The sequence below is a fragment of the Ostrinia nubilalis genome, chromosome 5 (genome assembly GCF_963855985.1).
Source record: "Ostrinia nubilalis chromosome 5, ilOstNubi1.1, whole genome shotgun sequence".
In the NCBI taxonomy this organism is placed as follows: domain Eukaryota; kingdom Metazoa; phylum Arthropoda; class Insecta; order Lepidoptera; family Crambidae; genus Ostrinia; species Ostrinia nubilalis.
This window is the reverse complement of record NC_087092.1, coordinates 6896789-6913446: the sequence shown is the minus strand read 5'-3', so window position 1 is coordinate 6913446 and position 16658 is coordinate 6896789. Positions and strand designations below refer to the sequence as shown.

The 16658-nt window shown below is 37.1% G+C and overlaps 1 protein-coding gene across 2 annotated transcripts in view; it reads right to left on the bottom strand.

Annotated features, from left to right (window-relative positions):
* The window catches only part of LOC135071732 (uncharacterized), a 50152-nt gene that overhangs the window by 2490 nt on the left and 31004 nt on the right, over positions 1-16658 (bottom strand). The window contains exons 3-8 of one of the 2 annotated variants that reach the window (XM_063965513.1): positions 8820-8951; positions 2078-2725; positions 1758-1966; positions 1571-1658; positions 1051-1198; positions 516-641 (exon numbers count right to left, since the gene is read on the bottom strand). In XM_063965513.1, coding sequence (XP_063821583.1) covers positions 516-641; positions 1051-1198; positions 1571-1658; positions 1758-1966; positions 2078-2725; positions 8820-8951 — 1351 coding nt within the window. Of the gene's footprint in view, positions 1-515; positions 642-1050; positions 1199-1558; positions 1659-1757; positions 1967-2077; positions 2726-8819; positions 8952-16658 lie in introns of both variants that reach the window. The other variant, XM_063965512.1, reaches the window with a different exon arrangement.

Genomic DNA, 16658 nt, shown 5'->3' with positions numbered 1-16658 from the left:
TCTCGATAAGATCTCGACAGTTTCAAATGTACCCGCTGTACGGTACATGCTTCCTGACCAAATTACGCGTACGAGGTGTCCGTGTCAGGTTCACGTACACATTTCGTAATCGGCACACGTGTGACCCATAACAGTATTTGCCCAAATATTTGACCCGCGTCATATCCAACGTCTGGCGTTGATGCGGGATTTTACACATGTTGGTTAAGCACAAATGGAGGATGAAACTTGTTTGCAACGGAACTTAGCTGTAAATTAGCCATACTGGTGATATTACCTTATGTAACCTAGGTATATATGCCATAATCGCAAGCAGGTTTAACCAGCTTCATAAGGGAAAACGGGATTCAGAATGATCGATATTGACTAAGTATCTTTTGTTCGTGGTGTGGCTACATTTTTAGGTGTCTACTATGTAGATCTTCCACTATTGATCTCAGGAGATCTGTATCACTAAAGGTGCCAAAAATAACAAGTACATAAAAGTACCAAGTAGGTAATTAGAGGAGTCTTACCTGGATTGTTCATTACATAGGTGTGGAGGCTCGTCAGATGCATCTTTGCAGGAGATTATCGCATTGCAGAACTCATACTCTGGCAGGCACTCGCCGGAACCGCATCTGAACGTATGCCTTGGGCAACTGCAAAATGAAAAGCAAGCATTTTACTAGTAAGTACTTATAGATAATGTTAATGTTGTTGCTTACTTATCTTTTGTCAGTGGAAAATTTTCACAACGAGCATTGGTATTGTGGAACACAGTGTCATAATATGTGCTTTCTGACAGCGAAATGCCAAAACATTTCGAAACCAAGCTTGTTTCTAGATTACCTATAATTTGGAACAAAGTGCCCCACGATTCACACAAAGGATCTAAATCTACACGTATACGTACGAGTATAAGCTCCCGCTTCTTGCAAATTCATTAGCAATGAGTAAAAGACAGACAGATCGATGTCAACCAAGGGGCCTTTTAACTAATGAATGTTTTGCCATCCCTCCATTACCTTTTATGACGATTCAAAAAAAGAACAATATTGTTGTAGTTACCCTTTGCGTTTGGTCGCCCTACAGTTCCTCTCGTCTTCGCCTCCGGGGCACTGCGGGGTTCCGTCGCAGCGAGACGCGCGCGACACGCAGCGGGATCCCGGCCCGCCGCATCGGAACGCGTGCATAGGGCACCGCTCGCCGGTAGCGTCTAAAATGAACAAAATTATCGCTTGTCATTTGAGTTATCGACAAGCAACATTTGATCCGAAAGATTTAGAGCCTTTTTCGGAAGCTAGAAATATGGCCTGCATTATTTTTCATTCATTTCACTATAAAGTTCACGTACACTTTAGCTTTATTACGTCATAGAAGCGGTATGGACGAAGCTATTCCTTCAGCATGCATTTTCAAAATTATATTTTCTTACTTATTTCTTTCATACGATTAGAAAATTGATGTAGGTTAAGCAAAAGGATAGATGCGGAAATGAAAGTTAATTTAGTAAGGCTATAGCATAGAAAAGAAAGACGTGCATTGAAAATTCGTCCGTGCATAGACAGTTACCGACCTTTACCAGTACCTTCACATTTTTCGTCGGAACCGTCGGGGCAATCTTTGCGGCCATCGCAGACGAAGTACCAGCTAATGCACGTTCCCGTCGATCGGCACTGTACCACAGAAACGATGCATCAAATGAAAACAGCACGAACTAAAGACTAAGTGAAAGTATCTACCCACTTAAATCAATTCGTATTTTCATGTTTTACCTGGAAAGTTCCTGGCAAACAGCCTCTATTTCTGGCAGAGCAAGCAGACGTAGAGTTGGTCCGGTATGCGCAGTCGCATCTCTTGTTTAGGCACCTCGAGTGAGGATCCACTGAGTTACATTGGGAGTCGGTCACACATGGCATGCCGAGTGATGCTGGACCAAGGTCATACACAGGAGTGGCAACTTCAGTCCGGATACGATGTTTATCTGGAAAATAAGTTTCAGTTTTATGCAAATATTTTCCCTGTAATTCTCTGCAACTTTTTAAAGCAATTTTACTGAGTGTATTTTGTAATTGAGTAGGTAAATATAAGATACCTTTCAAGGAAGATTTCTTCTGATGACCAGCTTTCTGTTGCTTTTGTTCCTTTGATGAGCTGCTTTGCTCCTTTGATGAGCTTCCTTTTTTGTTCGTGCCATTATTTTCGACTGATGGTTGTGTCACAATTCTGTATATCGGTTGATCATTTGCGTGTAGATTTGCTGTCAATTCATCCAGCTGTATGGTTTCATTTGGATCTCCATCTCTTCTGTTAAAAACTGGTAATCTTTTGACCGGTTCGGCTGTCGGGACTTTCAAAACAGCTTGCATCAATGGGCTGTCCTCCTGGGTGCTAAGAACCTCGATTTTGTTAGTGAACATTGGTAACTTGCTGGGGTGGATATCATCTGTGTCGAGTACTGAATTTGGTTCATAAGCGTCTATTCTATTCGGCTGTTTTGATGGCTTAGGATACTTCTGAGAAAAATCTTGGTCTTGTCCTATTACCGACCCTTGTTCAGCTATAACTGCTTCTGTGACATAGGGAGATGTTTTCTGCGCTATGCATTTTTCACCGGCTTGCTTGAACATAGAGTTACATGCGCATCGCCCGAACAGATTGGGTATAACGAATTCGCAGTGGCTCTCTTTGTCCCATAAGCGACAGTGTTCGTTGCTGTAGCACACGTGACCTGGTTGTGCAGCTGTAATGAAAAGTAACAAACAGTTATAGGTATTACATGTGAGCAATTGAATTTTATGGTGATTGACGACGCACGTTGTGGTTGGCAATTTCCGTAATCATACGGTGTACCATCCTATGCTCTAATAGACATGATACAGTTAACGTCGCCTTTGTAGTTTAAGAACTTATAAAGTCATTCAAATACTAGCTATTCTAATAAGGTAATGTCCACAATTGTGTAAGTAGGCGTAATGATTCCCATGCTTATTAAGTGTTACTTAATGAAATTTATTTGATTAAGTGTCGTGAATGTAGAATTACAAATGGTAATTTGATTGGCTATTATATGCTAATCTTGTACCGTAAAGCACGACACGCAAACCATACTCGGTGCTTCGACCTCAATCTAAGTATGAATCGGTGGCTATAATATTTATTTACAGCTACAGACGCTACAGTGCACCCAAATAAAATTATGACATGTTTTCTTTCTGTGATAATCATGTAGAGTTTCTTTCTAAACTTTCCAATCATAATGTTAATACAAAACATTTTAAACTCAAGTCTAAAATCTAGGCGTTCTGCAAACTAGGTGATTTTATTATCTTTCACCTCTCTAACAATACTGCACAAACATAATGATATGATCAGGATGATTACGACGGGCGTGATCTCAATACGTCTCTCATTCAGTGGCACCTAAACATAGTTATCTAGAATTTTCAAACGTGCGATTCTCACAGCATGAACTCGGAACAATAATAGAGGTGAATATGGTAGGTGAACTTCCTAGTCGCAGATGGAGGACAATGTTCTGGCTAGGGGTATGTCATAGTCATATAATTTTATGTCCCTTTGTGCTCAGAGGTAATGCAGTCTTAACACCAAACATTTGTCACGTTGTCAAAAGTCAGAAAGCACAAATCGTCGAAATGTTTCTTTTGAAATAAAGCCGCCGACACCAAACCGCAGGGCTTGGCATGTAGAATCCTTAATATTGTTTGAGATCGTGTTCGAAAACTTGGAAGTGGGCCTGCTCTCTACATCTAGTGTGGCAACAGCTTACTCTCCGGATAATGAGCGTAGTTCTCATTGGCCCGTTGGGTTGATGGAACAATTACCTTGTTTTTCTCACAAAGTTACAAGATGCAAGATATACAGCGAGTGCGAAAGGATGAAAGTTAATCTCACACGATCTTTTGAAGTTTTCGAACTGTCACTAAAAATATGTAAAAAAATGTCGGAACCCATTCATCAAGTTATAAACATTTTAAATAGGTACTTACCTAAACATGAAATGAAAATAAATCACTTAATTACAGCAACTCATGTTAGATTATTAAATCAATTAATATTGAAGCAAATCAATTAGTACGAACAAGAATCATATCTTTAATAACTTGTATTAATTTGTAAGTTAAATTGTAAGTTGTCATGTCAGAGTCTGCAATGACCAAATAATTGACATTTTACACAAGCGACGATCAAATTTAATAAAAATGTTCTAAAATCATTTCATTTGTTATGCATGACCAGTATTGACCAGTCACTAAAATCTAATTGAGTGGCGTTTTATAACTCAATTGTTGTTCTTTTCAAATGAAGTTTGTGACTAAACACAAATACTTATGTACACTCCCAGTCCCGTGCAGTTTCGACTTCGAGTGCAGATGCACTCAGATCGTTTGAGATTTTAATGGTAGATGGAAATAAAGAAAACACAACGATGGCAATACTTTCCCCATAAGCTGGAGTACGGAAACAACAGCAACAACAGTGCGACCGAGATACATTATAGAATTACACGGCAGCTTATCTCGTTTCGATCCAGCACAGTAACTACCGTGACTGGTCGCGAGTCCGATCCGAACGAAAACGAAAGTCCGAATACTCCGAATAACTTTATTAATGCACTATTTTATTAAATTACTACATAGAGGTAATAAATTCTTGGCTTTAGTTTCCTCGATGCACGCTTAGTGCAGGGATGATAAATAGCTTGAATTTTCATCAATATATCTTTTTTAGCGACGAATAATCGAAGCAGTACCTGTATAAGATTTTTGGAGATTACAATACGAGTAAGTTCGAACGAATTGAATGAAGGTTTCGTGCTCGTGCTCTTCGTTATTCCCAGCGACTCTACTAAAATGGGACTAGCCAATCTGTCCATATCAGCCATATGCCCAAAAGTAAAGGCAAAGTAGTTAAACATCGAAATAAGGAAAGATCATCCGGTAGACCCAGACAACAAGGCAAATAACCTCTCTCTAAGAGAATATTGCATCTGCATGTAACTTAGAACGTAGAGAAGCGATCTCGAATTGAATTTTGAAATTACATTGTCGGTATTCCAGAGCCTGTAGAGTCTACATGACACACATCAACTAATGATTTCAGAAACAAATGATGACGAAGAAAATTCACTTGTTCATTTCATACATATTTTTTTACTCATAGTGGAAGTCATTAACATAATATACGTAGCGTTGAATTTGTAAACCTCTGTATATGATTAAGTAAGAGTTCAACGCGCTTGCGTAAGACTTCCCAATGAAAATATAAATATATAAAAGGAGAAACTGACTGACTGACTGACAGATCAACGCACAGCCTAAACGGCTAAACGAAGGCACTTGAAATTTGGAAGAGACGTAACTTAGGTACCGTAGAGGTGCACTAAGAAAGGAATTCCCGAAATTCCCACGGGAACGGGAATTAGCGGGAAAAACGGGATTCACGCGTACGAAGTCGCGGGCGGCCGCTAGTCCTACCATATAATAAGACTTATCTATGCACATTGATATTAAAACAATCGCATACGATCCATAATGCATGTGCAATTATCGCCTAGCATGACCACGTAACTGTCAACACATTGAAAATGTAGACTGGCACATATTCCATCTTAAGCTTCCTGCATGATAAACGACTGTCGATTTATATCTACGAGTATAAATCTAAGGTTGTCAACTTTTTATAAGTAATTGTCAACTTAAACAGTATTTAATTGTGTGAATGTAGAGTTCGTGTATCTAGTTAGCAACTGATATTGTAGGGTCATCAAATTACCTTGCATTAGCTGAAAAGGAATCACAAATGACGAATAAGTATTTGGTAGTACTTAAGATTCCATAATCTGCTGCAGTCTTGGCAGTCGGTATGCGTATTTAAAGTTTTTTTGCGTGAAGTTTAGGGTCATCAAATGCTCTACTTTAAAGCTGTCCTTAGAATCTGAGAACTGCATGTACTGACTGCTGCAGCTGTTATCCAAACGACGAAAGAAGACGTAAAGCGAGAAAGCTTCCCCTACATTACTTCAAGCTCAGGATAAAAACTATTGAGCATACAACACTACTATTACTACGCGCACGCACCACATGTCTTGACTTAAGGTCCTATGTCCCCAGAGGGCGTCCACAACAGTCCTCCATCGCGTTCGGTCTTTGAGCTTCGCACTACATGTCATAATCTTCTATCCTAAAGTACTTAGTTTACGCAAGACTGAAGTTTTCAGTGTATTAATCTTAATTGACTATTTCTTGGCAAATAAGTATTTCATTACAGAGCTGAAAACATTATGATGTTCATATTTTACCACCAATAATGTACTGTTTTTGTATTTATGAAATAGAGCGTACAAAACATCTTATCTTTATCCGATTAAATTAGATTCACCATGGCTCTTAGATACGGCACGACCTCCTCCGATGCGAGTGGAAATTGGATTTTACAGTCGTTTTTGTAGTATATTGTGTCTTCATTGTAAAAATGAAGTCTATATTTCTTAAAATGTAAGATGTAGGCAATTTTAATGTTTTCAATTAATTAATAATCGGTTATGAAATTGAACAATAAATGTAGATTTATAATTTTGTAGGCCATATCTTTATGAATAGACTAGCTGTTGCCCGCGGCTTCACCCGTTCAGTAGTTTTTGCGTGAAAGAGTAACAAACATCCAGACATCCGTACAGGATTAGCAGGATTCGTCAAGTCGTAATTCGCATGTACTACTATAATATTGTAATACTATATCTATTGGACAACTAGACAACTTGGCTAGAAACTTTTTCCAATTAAGTAACAAACCAAGTCCGATTGCAGATTTTAAAAACATAATAATTATGGCAGCGTCGCGCCCCTAGCGCTACGCACACTGCGTAAATGTCATCTTTTTTTAAGCAAAAGTGATTAATAACTTCACGCTGGTTAAACAATAATTAAATGCCTTCCGTTGGTGTTTCCTTTCGATTTCTTTTCAAATAAATGGCTTTCGATTCATTAGTTACATAGTCTATAAATTGGCGCCAATGCGGACATTGTAAACAAGATTTATATCCTAAATTAAGTAGATCAGTGTTGTACATTTTTTGCAATGAAACGTATCAGTTTTTCTGCAACAACTCTGGGATAATAATTTAAGTACATATATGTAATAAAAGAAATGGTCGTAAATTTCTTTTCTTTCTTTCTTTCTTAATAATATTTATGGTTCACCAGCTTGGACGAATTAATTCAGTTAAACTGGTAAGAAGTTTATAACTTAATTTAAGTTTGAATTAAAATACATTATGACTATTAGTTAAACTACTTCACAAAAAATAAGTACGTTAATGTACTTTACTTATTTACGATAAAAAAACGTGAGCAATTCAATTTGACTGTCTGGTTATAAAAATTGATTTGACAATATTTACCAATCGTACACAATACAGTTAACCTTTTTTTGTCAAACTAAACTTTTTCTATTTAATTAATAGACATGTTTCTCAGCTAACATGTCTCGTAAATATTAACAAAATAATATAAAAGTGTGCACTAAGTACGATTATACGCATGTTCCAATTGTCGCCTCTATCGAATGGAATAAAATATTAGAATAGAATAGAATAGAATAGAATAGAATAGAATAGAATATTATTTATTTGGCACAATACACAATACATGATATAGGCACAATACAAGATTAAAACATAGAAAAAACAAAAAAGAAAAATAAAATAGATTATAAGTGCCCTGTGCCAAAAAGGTCCCTGACTCAGCATTAGTCGTGACAAAGATGCCACGACACTGATTTTCAGCAAGGACCTTTGGGGCACTGGGGTCGCCGTAAAAAAAAAAAAAAAAAAAAAAGAACAAAGAAACACACAGATTATACCTAACATAAATACAAACAATAAAATCATAAAACAAATATTATGAGCGTTTACGCCGTTTGGCGCAAAAACAGTACTTTTTCAACCCGTTACAATCGCCAACCAAGTTACATTACAAATATTATGATAAAGGCATAAATATACCTATAGGCAATTTCGTCGTCTAAATAGTTAGTCGATAATATTACACGTGAAGTGTAAAAATGAAACATGGTATGTAATTGAAAAGAAATATGTGTCACTAATATGTAACAACGATGTTTAATACCGATTGTAAATTCTATAAATCGAGTATAATTGCCATACTATCAATATTTTATAGCAGAATTATAATTATTATGAAGCTACTTATTACGTTTGATAAAGATCTAACATAATAATATACGTACGCCTTAATGGGCTCATTGAAGTACGAAATCATCTTAATTTTTGCCCAGTTATTTTATTAAGCCCGATTTTTTATTTATTGACTAATAAAGAAACTCAAAACTCTACATAAAGTGTTATCGTAGAGTTCGAACGAGTCAATTCTACAAATGCTCCTAAATACCAACGATTTGACACTATCATCATTAGCCTAGCTGTTAAGTACTGTTAAAATAGGCTTTTTTGTCAGGAAATGCATGAAATTGCATACCCACTGGCCCGGGGGAACCAGTGGGTTATGTGAGGCTCTCCCTGCCAGATGGGCAGGGCCTACTCACTAAAACCTGACGGTGTTCTCCCGAAGTCTTTGGGACGGAGCTGCGAGTTATTGTCCGAGCTAGACGGCCTAACTGTTAAAATAGGCTTCTTTTAATGTTGCTAACACAAATATTTAATTGCTATTCTCTTTCAGCCTATAATAGCCTTACGTATGTCATTGCTCCATCTAGCTGGCGTCTTACGCTGCGCTCAGCTGCTAACTAATTTTACCTTATTTGAAGATGCCAATAGCTAATTAAGGTTTACTTACGGGAAAGACAGGTATGTTTTCTGAACTGGAGATGGCCATCGGTGCACCGACAAACGCCTTCCAAGCAAGCACTGTACGCCACTTTCAGGGTGCACTGCTCCGACACCATGCATTCTGACCCCAGAAGAGTTGCTGTAAAGAAAAACATAAACTATTAAACTATTAAATAGAATTAAGGCAAAATTTTTCCTTCGTAATTAAAATTTCTTAGCGATTAAACTCGCTTCTCAAACTAAATTTTAAATATGCAACATTATAAAAATCGATTCGAACATGGGTTCAATTCCCGCCTTAGGCAATTCGGATTTTCAAGTTGCTTATTTATTTGCTTTAAATTTTCCTTGTTACAAATACTCACAATTTTTTATATCAATATTATTTTAGCCTCGATGCAAGGAAGTACGTAACAAGATATTATTAATAACTAAACTCTCCAAAGAGCGATGGAGCGTGCTATGCTCGGAGTTTCCCTGCGTGATCGAATCAGAAATGAGGAGATCCGTAGGAGAACCAGAGTGACTGACATAGCCCGCAGAATCGCTAAAATCAAGTGGCAGTGGGCGGGGCACATAGCTCGAAGAGCTGATGGCCGCTGGGGCAGAAAAGTTCTTGAGTGGCGACCACGAGCTGGAAGACGTAGCGTGGGCAGGCCTCCCACTAGGTGGACCGACGATCTGGTGAAGGTCGCGGGAAGTACCTGGATGCAAGCGGCGCAGGACCGGTCTTTGTGGAAATCCTTGGGGGAGGCCTTTGTCCAGCAGTGGACGTCTTTCGGCTGAAACGACGAAACTCTCCTGGGAGGAAAGTTATGTGGAAATGTAGAGCAGTGTCAAAACTACTTAACTTAGTTTTGATAAAGTTACTAGTCCGAGTTAGGACTGCGGTTACGTCTATCATGTGCCTGATAACTGGGATGTTATTCCCGTATTAAATAAATATCCTTGGACATTTTACACTACGCTACTAGTCCCAAACTAAGCAAAGCTTGTATAATGGGTACTAGACAACGGATATAAACATACTTAAATTTTTTTTTTTTCGTAAATACCATAGTAACACCCAGACCCGTCACAGAAATTAAAATTCATCATTTCAATTTCTGCCCGGCCGGGAATTAAACCCGTGACCTCTCGGCATAGTAGTCCGTTCTTAACCACTACACCAAACGGCAGACATTATGTATTTCTTTAGTACATATTTTGACGCGTTAGTTAAACTTTTTTAAATCGCGCCAATAATGTTTTGAATGAAGAGCAAAGAAAAACCTAGATTACGATTTGTAAAACTCTACCTACCATCATTAGCTACCTGCATTGCAGCAATAGGTATTTGTGACTCACGGTTTAGAATTCATAAAATAAAATTCACGACTGTATTGTTCTTGCAAGTATTGTGTGAAAAGAAAATTTGCTCTACATTTACACAAAATGATTGGCTGAATTGATATTTCTCAATCCGTTGCGGCAGGCACCGTTTGATCTGTCTCAGATGAATGTGATTTATGTGTGAAAAGGCTTGCCTGAAAGGCGGATTAGCGCAATTGTTCAATCTGTCTAGCTAGATTCTAGACTCTATCGCACGTGTTTAAGTCTGAAAGTGTTCAAGTCTAATTTTAAAACTTCGTTCCTTCATTTAGAACAAACGTCGAGGCGACGATTCGCGTGATTTCTTATAAATCAATCAAATGAGATGAAAATCTTTGACTGGAACCTATTAATATTAATGTCGACTTTCCTTTCGATATTTTTTAATTGTAAGTTGGCATACGTAAGTACGAATTATGTGTAAAAGTAGGTAAGTACGTGCAACACTAATTAATTAATTTGTTTTTTGTCGATATTTAAATTGAAAAAATTACACCCGGAACTCGGAACTACTTAAACAAGTCAACGTCGTCACTGATTAATTGAAGCAATTAACTATAAGAAATACAAACGGATACGTAATATTTTGAAATTTTATATTTTTAATCGAAATCGAATATACATATTATTCGTACATGTGGAATTGCTTCATCACCGTCATAAATAACGATCGAGTTTCTAGGGCCATCTCCGTTAATTACAAAGGCCGCATAACTGCATTCGTAATCACAGAAACTATTTACCAATCAATGTCTATGATTAAGTAATTTATTACTATAGCTGCATTACTATGCATAGCACCCAAACGTTTACCGGCACATAGTTTGATAGTATCACAGCCATTATTAAGTATGATTGGTTATTAATTGATGGTTTGAACGAAAACAAAAATGTGACTAGAAATCGCACTCCAATAAACATAGTCAATTAATTATTAAAGAATCGCGCTTCCGTATGTACATAATAATTAATGCAGGAGTTACTCCGAAACATTCTGGTATACTGACATTCTTTAATTACTTACCTGAATGAAATTAATTTCGTATCCATTTCCGTTTATGCCATGACGTGTTTTGCTTTTCAACAATATTAGCATGAATATTCAAGTTATATTTAGTTCTCTTTTATGTATAATCAAATGAAAGTGAGTTATTACGCAAAAAAAAGGAAAATAAAACACATAATTCAGACAACTTACTTTTATGCAACATGAATAATTATAATTATGTTTATTAATATAACAGTTGAGATGTCATAATTGTAGGAAAGATATTAATTATTTATTTATTACCACACATATTACCTACAACGTCATATGCTAATACCCGAGTTTACTTACTTAACAGATACAATTTTGCATTTACCCTCTTTTTTAATTACCGACCAAATTAGAGCTTTTGGTGTGTAGTATAGTTAATACACTTTTAGAAGTGGCAAGAGAGCATTTAGAAGTGAGTAAGTACTAACTGGTGGTAGAATGACACTTTTTCTGCAGTTATGAATTTCGGGTAAAGTTGGCTTCCACCACCATTTTCTATCAGGTGAGTAGTTAGCTTCCCCGTTGTGGTGAAAAATGGTAAAAAACTTTGATGGATGCGTCGATTGATATGTAACATTATTCTGCTGTGAAACGGTCGATTGGGTGTGCGTGACTCCGATTGGTCCAGTTCACAGATGCGAGCCATTCATACGATCATAAAGTCAAGGCCGGGTCAGTGAACCGTAATTTGTGACCGAATTTTTATATGGAAAATTGTGTCACTCATTGTTCGATGACTCTCTTGAAGCGCGCGCGCACGGGTGACTTTTGTCAGTATGATAATATGTCTCCCTAAGAGAAAAATATTATCTATCTCTTTTACATCGTTATAAAGATAAAAAAATAGAGACATAAGTACGGTCACACGTAAACGGTGTGCACGTGCCGTTAAGTTGGATGTAAAATAAAATTAACAGAAGATAGAGTCCATTGAACAAGAGTAGGTAACAAAAAAAAATTGAAGGTTGCTGTGGTGTCCCCACCTATGAATGTGGAGTTTGTGGAAATCTGTGGGTAGGCCTTTGTCCAGCAGTGGACGAAATTCGATTGAAACAGACAGATAGAAGGTAAGCGGTAATTAAACATGTTGCTGATCGAGCTGGTTGATACGTATTTTATTAAAATATAGAAAGTTTACATTAGCCCTCGAGGCGACTTTCTACTTCGAATTTCTTACGCGAAGTTTGTGAAAAAATTGATATTGAATCATAATGATTACATGTTTCTATTAATGCGCATAAACGTGTCTGAGTAATAGTAGATATTCGTATTAGCATAATTACGAATGTTCAGATTAACGCAATACCTTATTTCCAATTTGCTTGCTAAGCTTTTACAGGTGCTACAAAGTAACCATGTTCGCGTCATAGCGCGTATTTAGTTCTCTATAAGTCTTTACTAGAACATATAACTCGGGCCATTTACAGCGTTGGGCCCTATATCTTCATCCTAACGGTATATCATGAGAGCCCTAATTGTCCTTCTAGGGATTGAGCAGGGCTTAGATGGGACGGCTTATGGCTATAGTACAGTTATAAAGCATGCCAATTTCGACAGAGACATTTTTTATTGCATGCCCATGATGAGCTTCTAATTTTTAGGATAGAACTACTAACACACTTTTTGAAATATTGTCGATGTTGACTTATGTTTTCGGAACACAATACAAATCTCTAAACGGTGATAACCATTTTGTTTTAAAGATGCAATTTGTATTAAAAAACGTTATGTACAATTTGAGTTCAACAAGCATGAATTACGGCTAGTAAAAATAACAACTAACAAAACATTGGTTTGTTCAAAATCATCACTTGTCTAGTTTTTATGCATATCTGGGTTAATGTATTCACAGGTGCAGGAGAAAGAAACCGTATGTCACGGTTGCTGACCCTATGGGGTCTAGTTCACCTGATAGAGTTCTTGTTGTCTAAAAGAATAAGGAATTGTCTATAAATGGTCGAGAATTGTCTCTCAAAGTTTAATATAATAATATTTTTTTACTAATAGTCCCGTTAACCTCTCGTGGTAAGCTAAATATGCTTGTTTTACGAGTGACTTCACCACAATAGTCCAGCAGCGGGTTTCGAACCAGCTTTCCTTGGATTTCGATTCGGCCAGTCCAACACCGACACCACTAATTGTCGCTTATATTATAATATCCCTATTAAAGTTTGTCTGTATCATATTGAATCTATTAACAGCAACTTAGTACAACGTCTGACGACAAAAAATACCATATTTCAATCTGCATTCTGCTGTTACCTAAGATCTTTGTGAGGCCTAACATGCCAACGTCCTCAAGTCTTCGCAGATCAAAAAACATTCATTGAATAGCAGAACTCACCTGACCGAGACAAATTGGAATACTTTAAGCCCCAATCTAATTACCTCTGTCTTTTCATAGAAGAAAAAGACGATTTATCTTCACGAATGTAGTAATATAAGTTCTCGCTTCTTGATAACAACGTTGATGCGTTGTGGTAAAAATAGAACAACAAAAAATGACTCAATTGAAGCCTATATAAAAAATGGACGAATAAAGAAGTAATGTTGGTATGACTTTAAAACAGTTTATTTTCAACGTGAAATACCCGTAATCTCGCATCATAAGTATTTGAAGACTCATGACAGCTTTAAAGAGCTGCATGTGTAAATAATAATCCTTTAAAAACTCTACATTTTATAACTAGACGTTTTAATTGCTCCTCTATATTCTTACAAGTAATAATTAAGTTGTTAATGTCACGGTGTTATTAAATCCACTGTCACTTTCGTTATTATCATCTCATCACTCATTTACGGTCATCTTCTTTTATTTAACTCAAAGTTCCAGATACGTCTGAACAAGTGGTTAATAAAGGAGACACATAAATTATAACTCATTCGTCCTTACCGTTTGGTATTAAGATGTTCGTATCCCTTACTTTAAATGAGCGGGATCAATTTGCGAACCGGACGCTCCGACAATGATGGTGCCGCGCGCAAGTGCGTTCAATTCCGAGCTTGCTGCGCCCGCGCCGCGCGCCGCAAATAAACGAGCGACATTGGCATTGTAGAGGATACGTTTGCTTTTACGATGTGATTTATATTGAACCGTAAGTTTTTTTTCTCCGACTTATTTTTAAAGCGCAGCTAGGTTATTTTTAGACATACTACAGGATAATAATGTTTGATTCCTCAAAAACAAACCAACCAACATTTCAGAAATTTAAAGTTACAAATAGGTTCCGGGTTTTTAATAGAGCTTTAAGTGAACATTTTTATCATAAATATCACCTGTAACAAATCAAGCTATCCTAAGATCAGGTATTGTCCAATCCAATGATAGACTTGTGATGTGAATAGTTCACGTCCTACTTTAAATATCAAATTTCAAATAATTAAACTATAATTGTGATAGTCCGACTATCTATCACAGACCGTGGCAGCTCTCACGGTACTCACAGAGATATCTGACTGCTCACGCTTGGCACACTGACCAAGCAGGAAGACTGAATGCCGACATGACAGCTGCCGTCTAGACCCTAGCCTTTTCACTTTCGCGATCTTGATATCCAGGCAAAAAACCAGCCAATTATACTGTAATAGCTCAATGCTCTATAGGCTGATGTTATTTAGACCACATAATAGTAAAAGCCTTTTGAGCATTGAGCTCTAAGCTATTAACACCAGATTAGTTAGAGATCTTTAGATTTTTTCCAAAAACATTATTAACCCTAGAACGTCGCACGGCATGTGACGTTTTTCCAGCAAACAATGGTAAAAGTCGAGAGTTCAGCAGCGGTCGATGACAGATTGGTATCTACTGGCAAATTACAGACTTAGCTTAGACGCATCCGGACCATACATAAACATAGTTGTGGGGATCTTCGTAAAAAAAGAATGCTTTATCCATATCCAAATAGGAAGTCCGTAATTTTCACGTTACTTCAAATAGCCTCTAACTCAGTATGGTGATTAAGGGTTAAGAGTTTTCACTCAGACTCCTAGCCTATAATTTGATTACTTAATAGATAGGTACTAACAAACTAGGAACATGTTTTATTTATAACTTCGTTAGTGAAATTGATTACAGGTACTTTAATAACGTTGTACTTTATGATGATATTAATTAACAGGATGGTGATGGTTTTATAAATTCAGGAAGTAAGACGACATGACAGTCTGCCTGGTTTCCGTCATTCCATATATGCCAGTATGCAATTCGTTATTTTAGATAGAATATAAGTCGATCAAAAATCGTTAATGAAATGAATATGTATAATAACACATTAACCAGGACATTTAATAATTCATTAACACGCGTCTTTTGACATAGTCTACCTAATTGTCGCCAAGTTTTACTTAAAGAGGATAATAATTAAATATTTTGTGGAAAATTGCGATTTACGTCTTGTACGCGTCGTAATTATCTGTGTAAGTAATAAATTATGATAGTTGTGCCACGGGGCAGCTAGCGGTAGCGAGTTTAAAGTCCGATCCTGGTTGGCTATGCTGTTAGACTGGACGCGCGGGTCTTCGAAGTGTGTTAGTTGTATCCGCTAACATGGTTCCTATTTTGACACACGCAATGAACGGGTTAAGGCACTCGTAGTAATGTTCCGAGTTTGAACAGGTTGAAGTTTAACCGTAGGAAAAGAAAGGTAGCAGACGAGATCTTATCAACCCTAAAATACACTTTGCAGATGTCATCATGTTTATTTATTTTAAACTTGTATGCACAAAAGGCGGACTTAATGCCTTTCGGCATGTTCCTCATGTTCAATAATTATTGCATTTACTTTTCATTTTTAACGGATCCAATTATGTTTTCACTTATGACAGTAAAAAAACATTATCATTGCTAAATTGTTAAATCTCAGATATAATAAATGCTTTGCTAATTACATCACTGATGACAATTAATTATTTAAGACTCAATCACATAAAGTGGACAGATTCTTTTTTTTTTCATACCGAATTTACTTTTCAGTTTTTCTTTAATACTGACCATTGGTAATGTCACAAAATAAAACGAATATTTGTGGGTTTGCTTTAATTATGTGGGTAGATAAAATTAGTTTGACAGTGAAAGCACTCCGCTTTTCCGTTAATTGCGCCCACACGACCTAAATTAACTCGAAGATGACCAAAAATGGTCATTATTTTAATTCTTGTAATGAGCCGCCTTCGAAAAGGGAACATTTCAACATTCCGTAACAATCGGCCAAAGAACCGTAATCCACCCATGATCCACTTGCTCGATTTGGTCGCGCTCCTACATCGGACGCGGAAAGTGAGACAAGCGTGGGACCAGCGATAAAATAAAAGATCGCCGATAGTGTGATGGTATCGTACCGCCGTTGAGTCCAATTCGTTCTGCAACCTCTTTCGCTAGTCGGACCCAATCCGATTATTCGGAGTCTAGACACGAAATAGGTTCTGCAGATATCACTT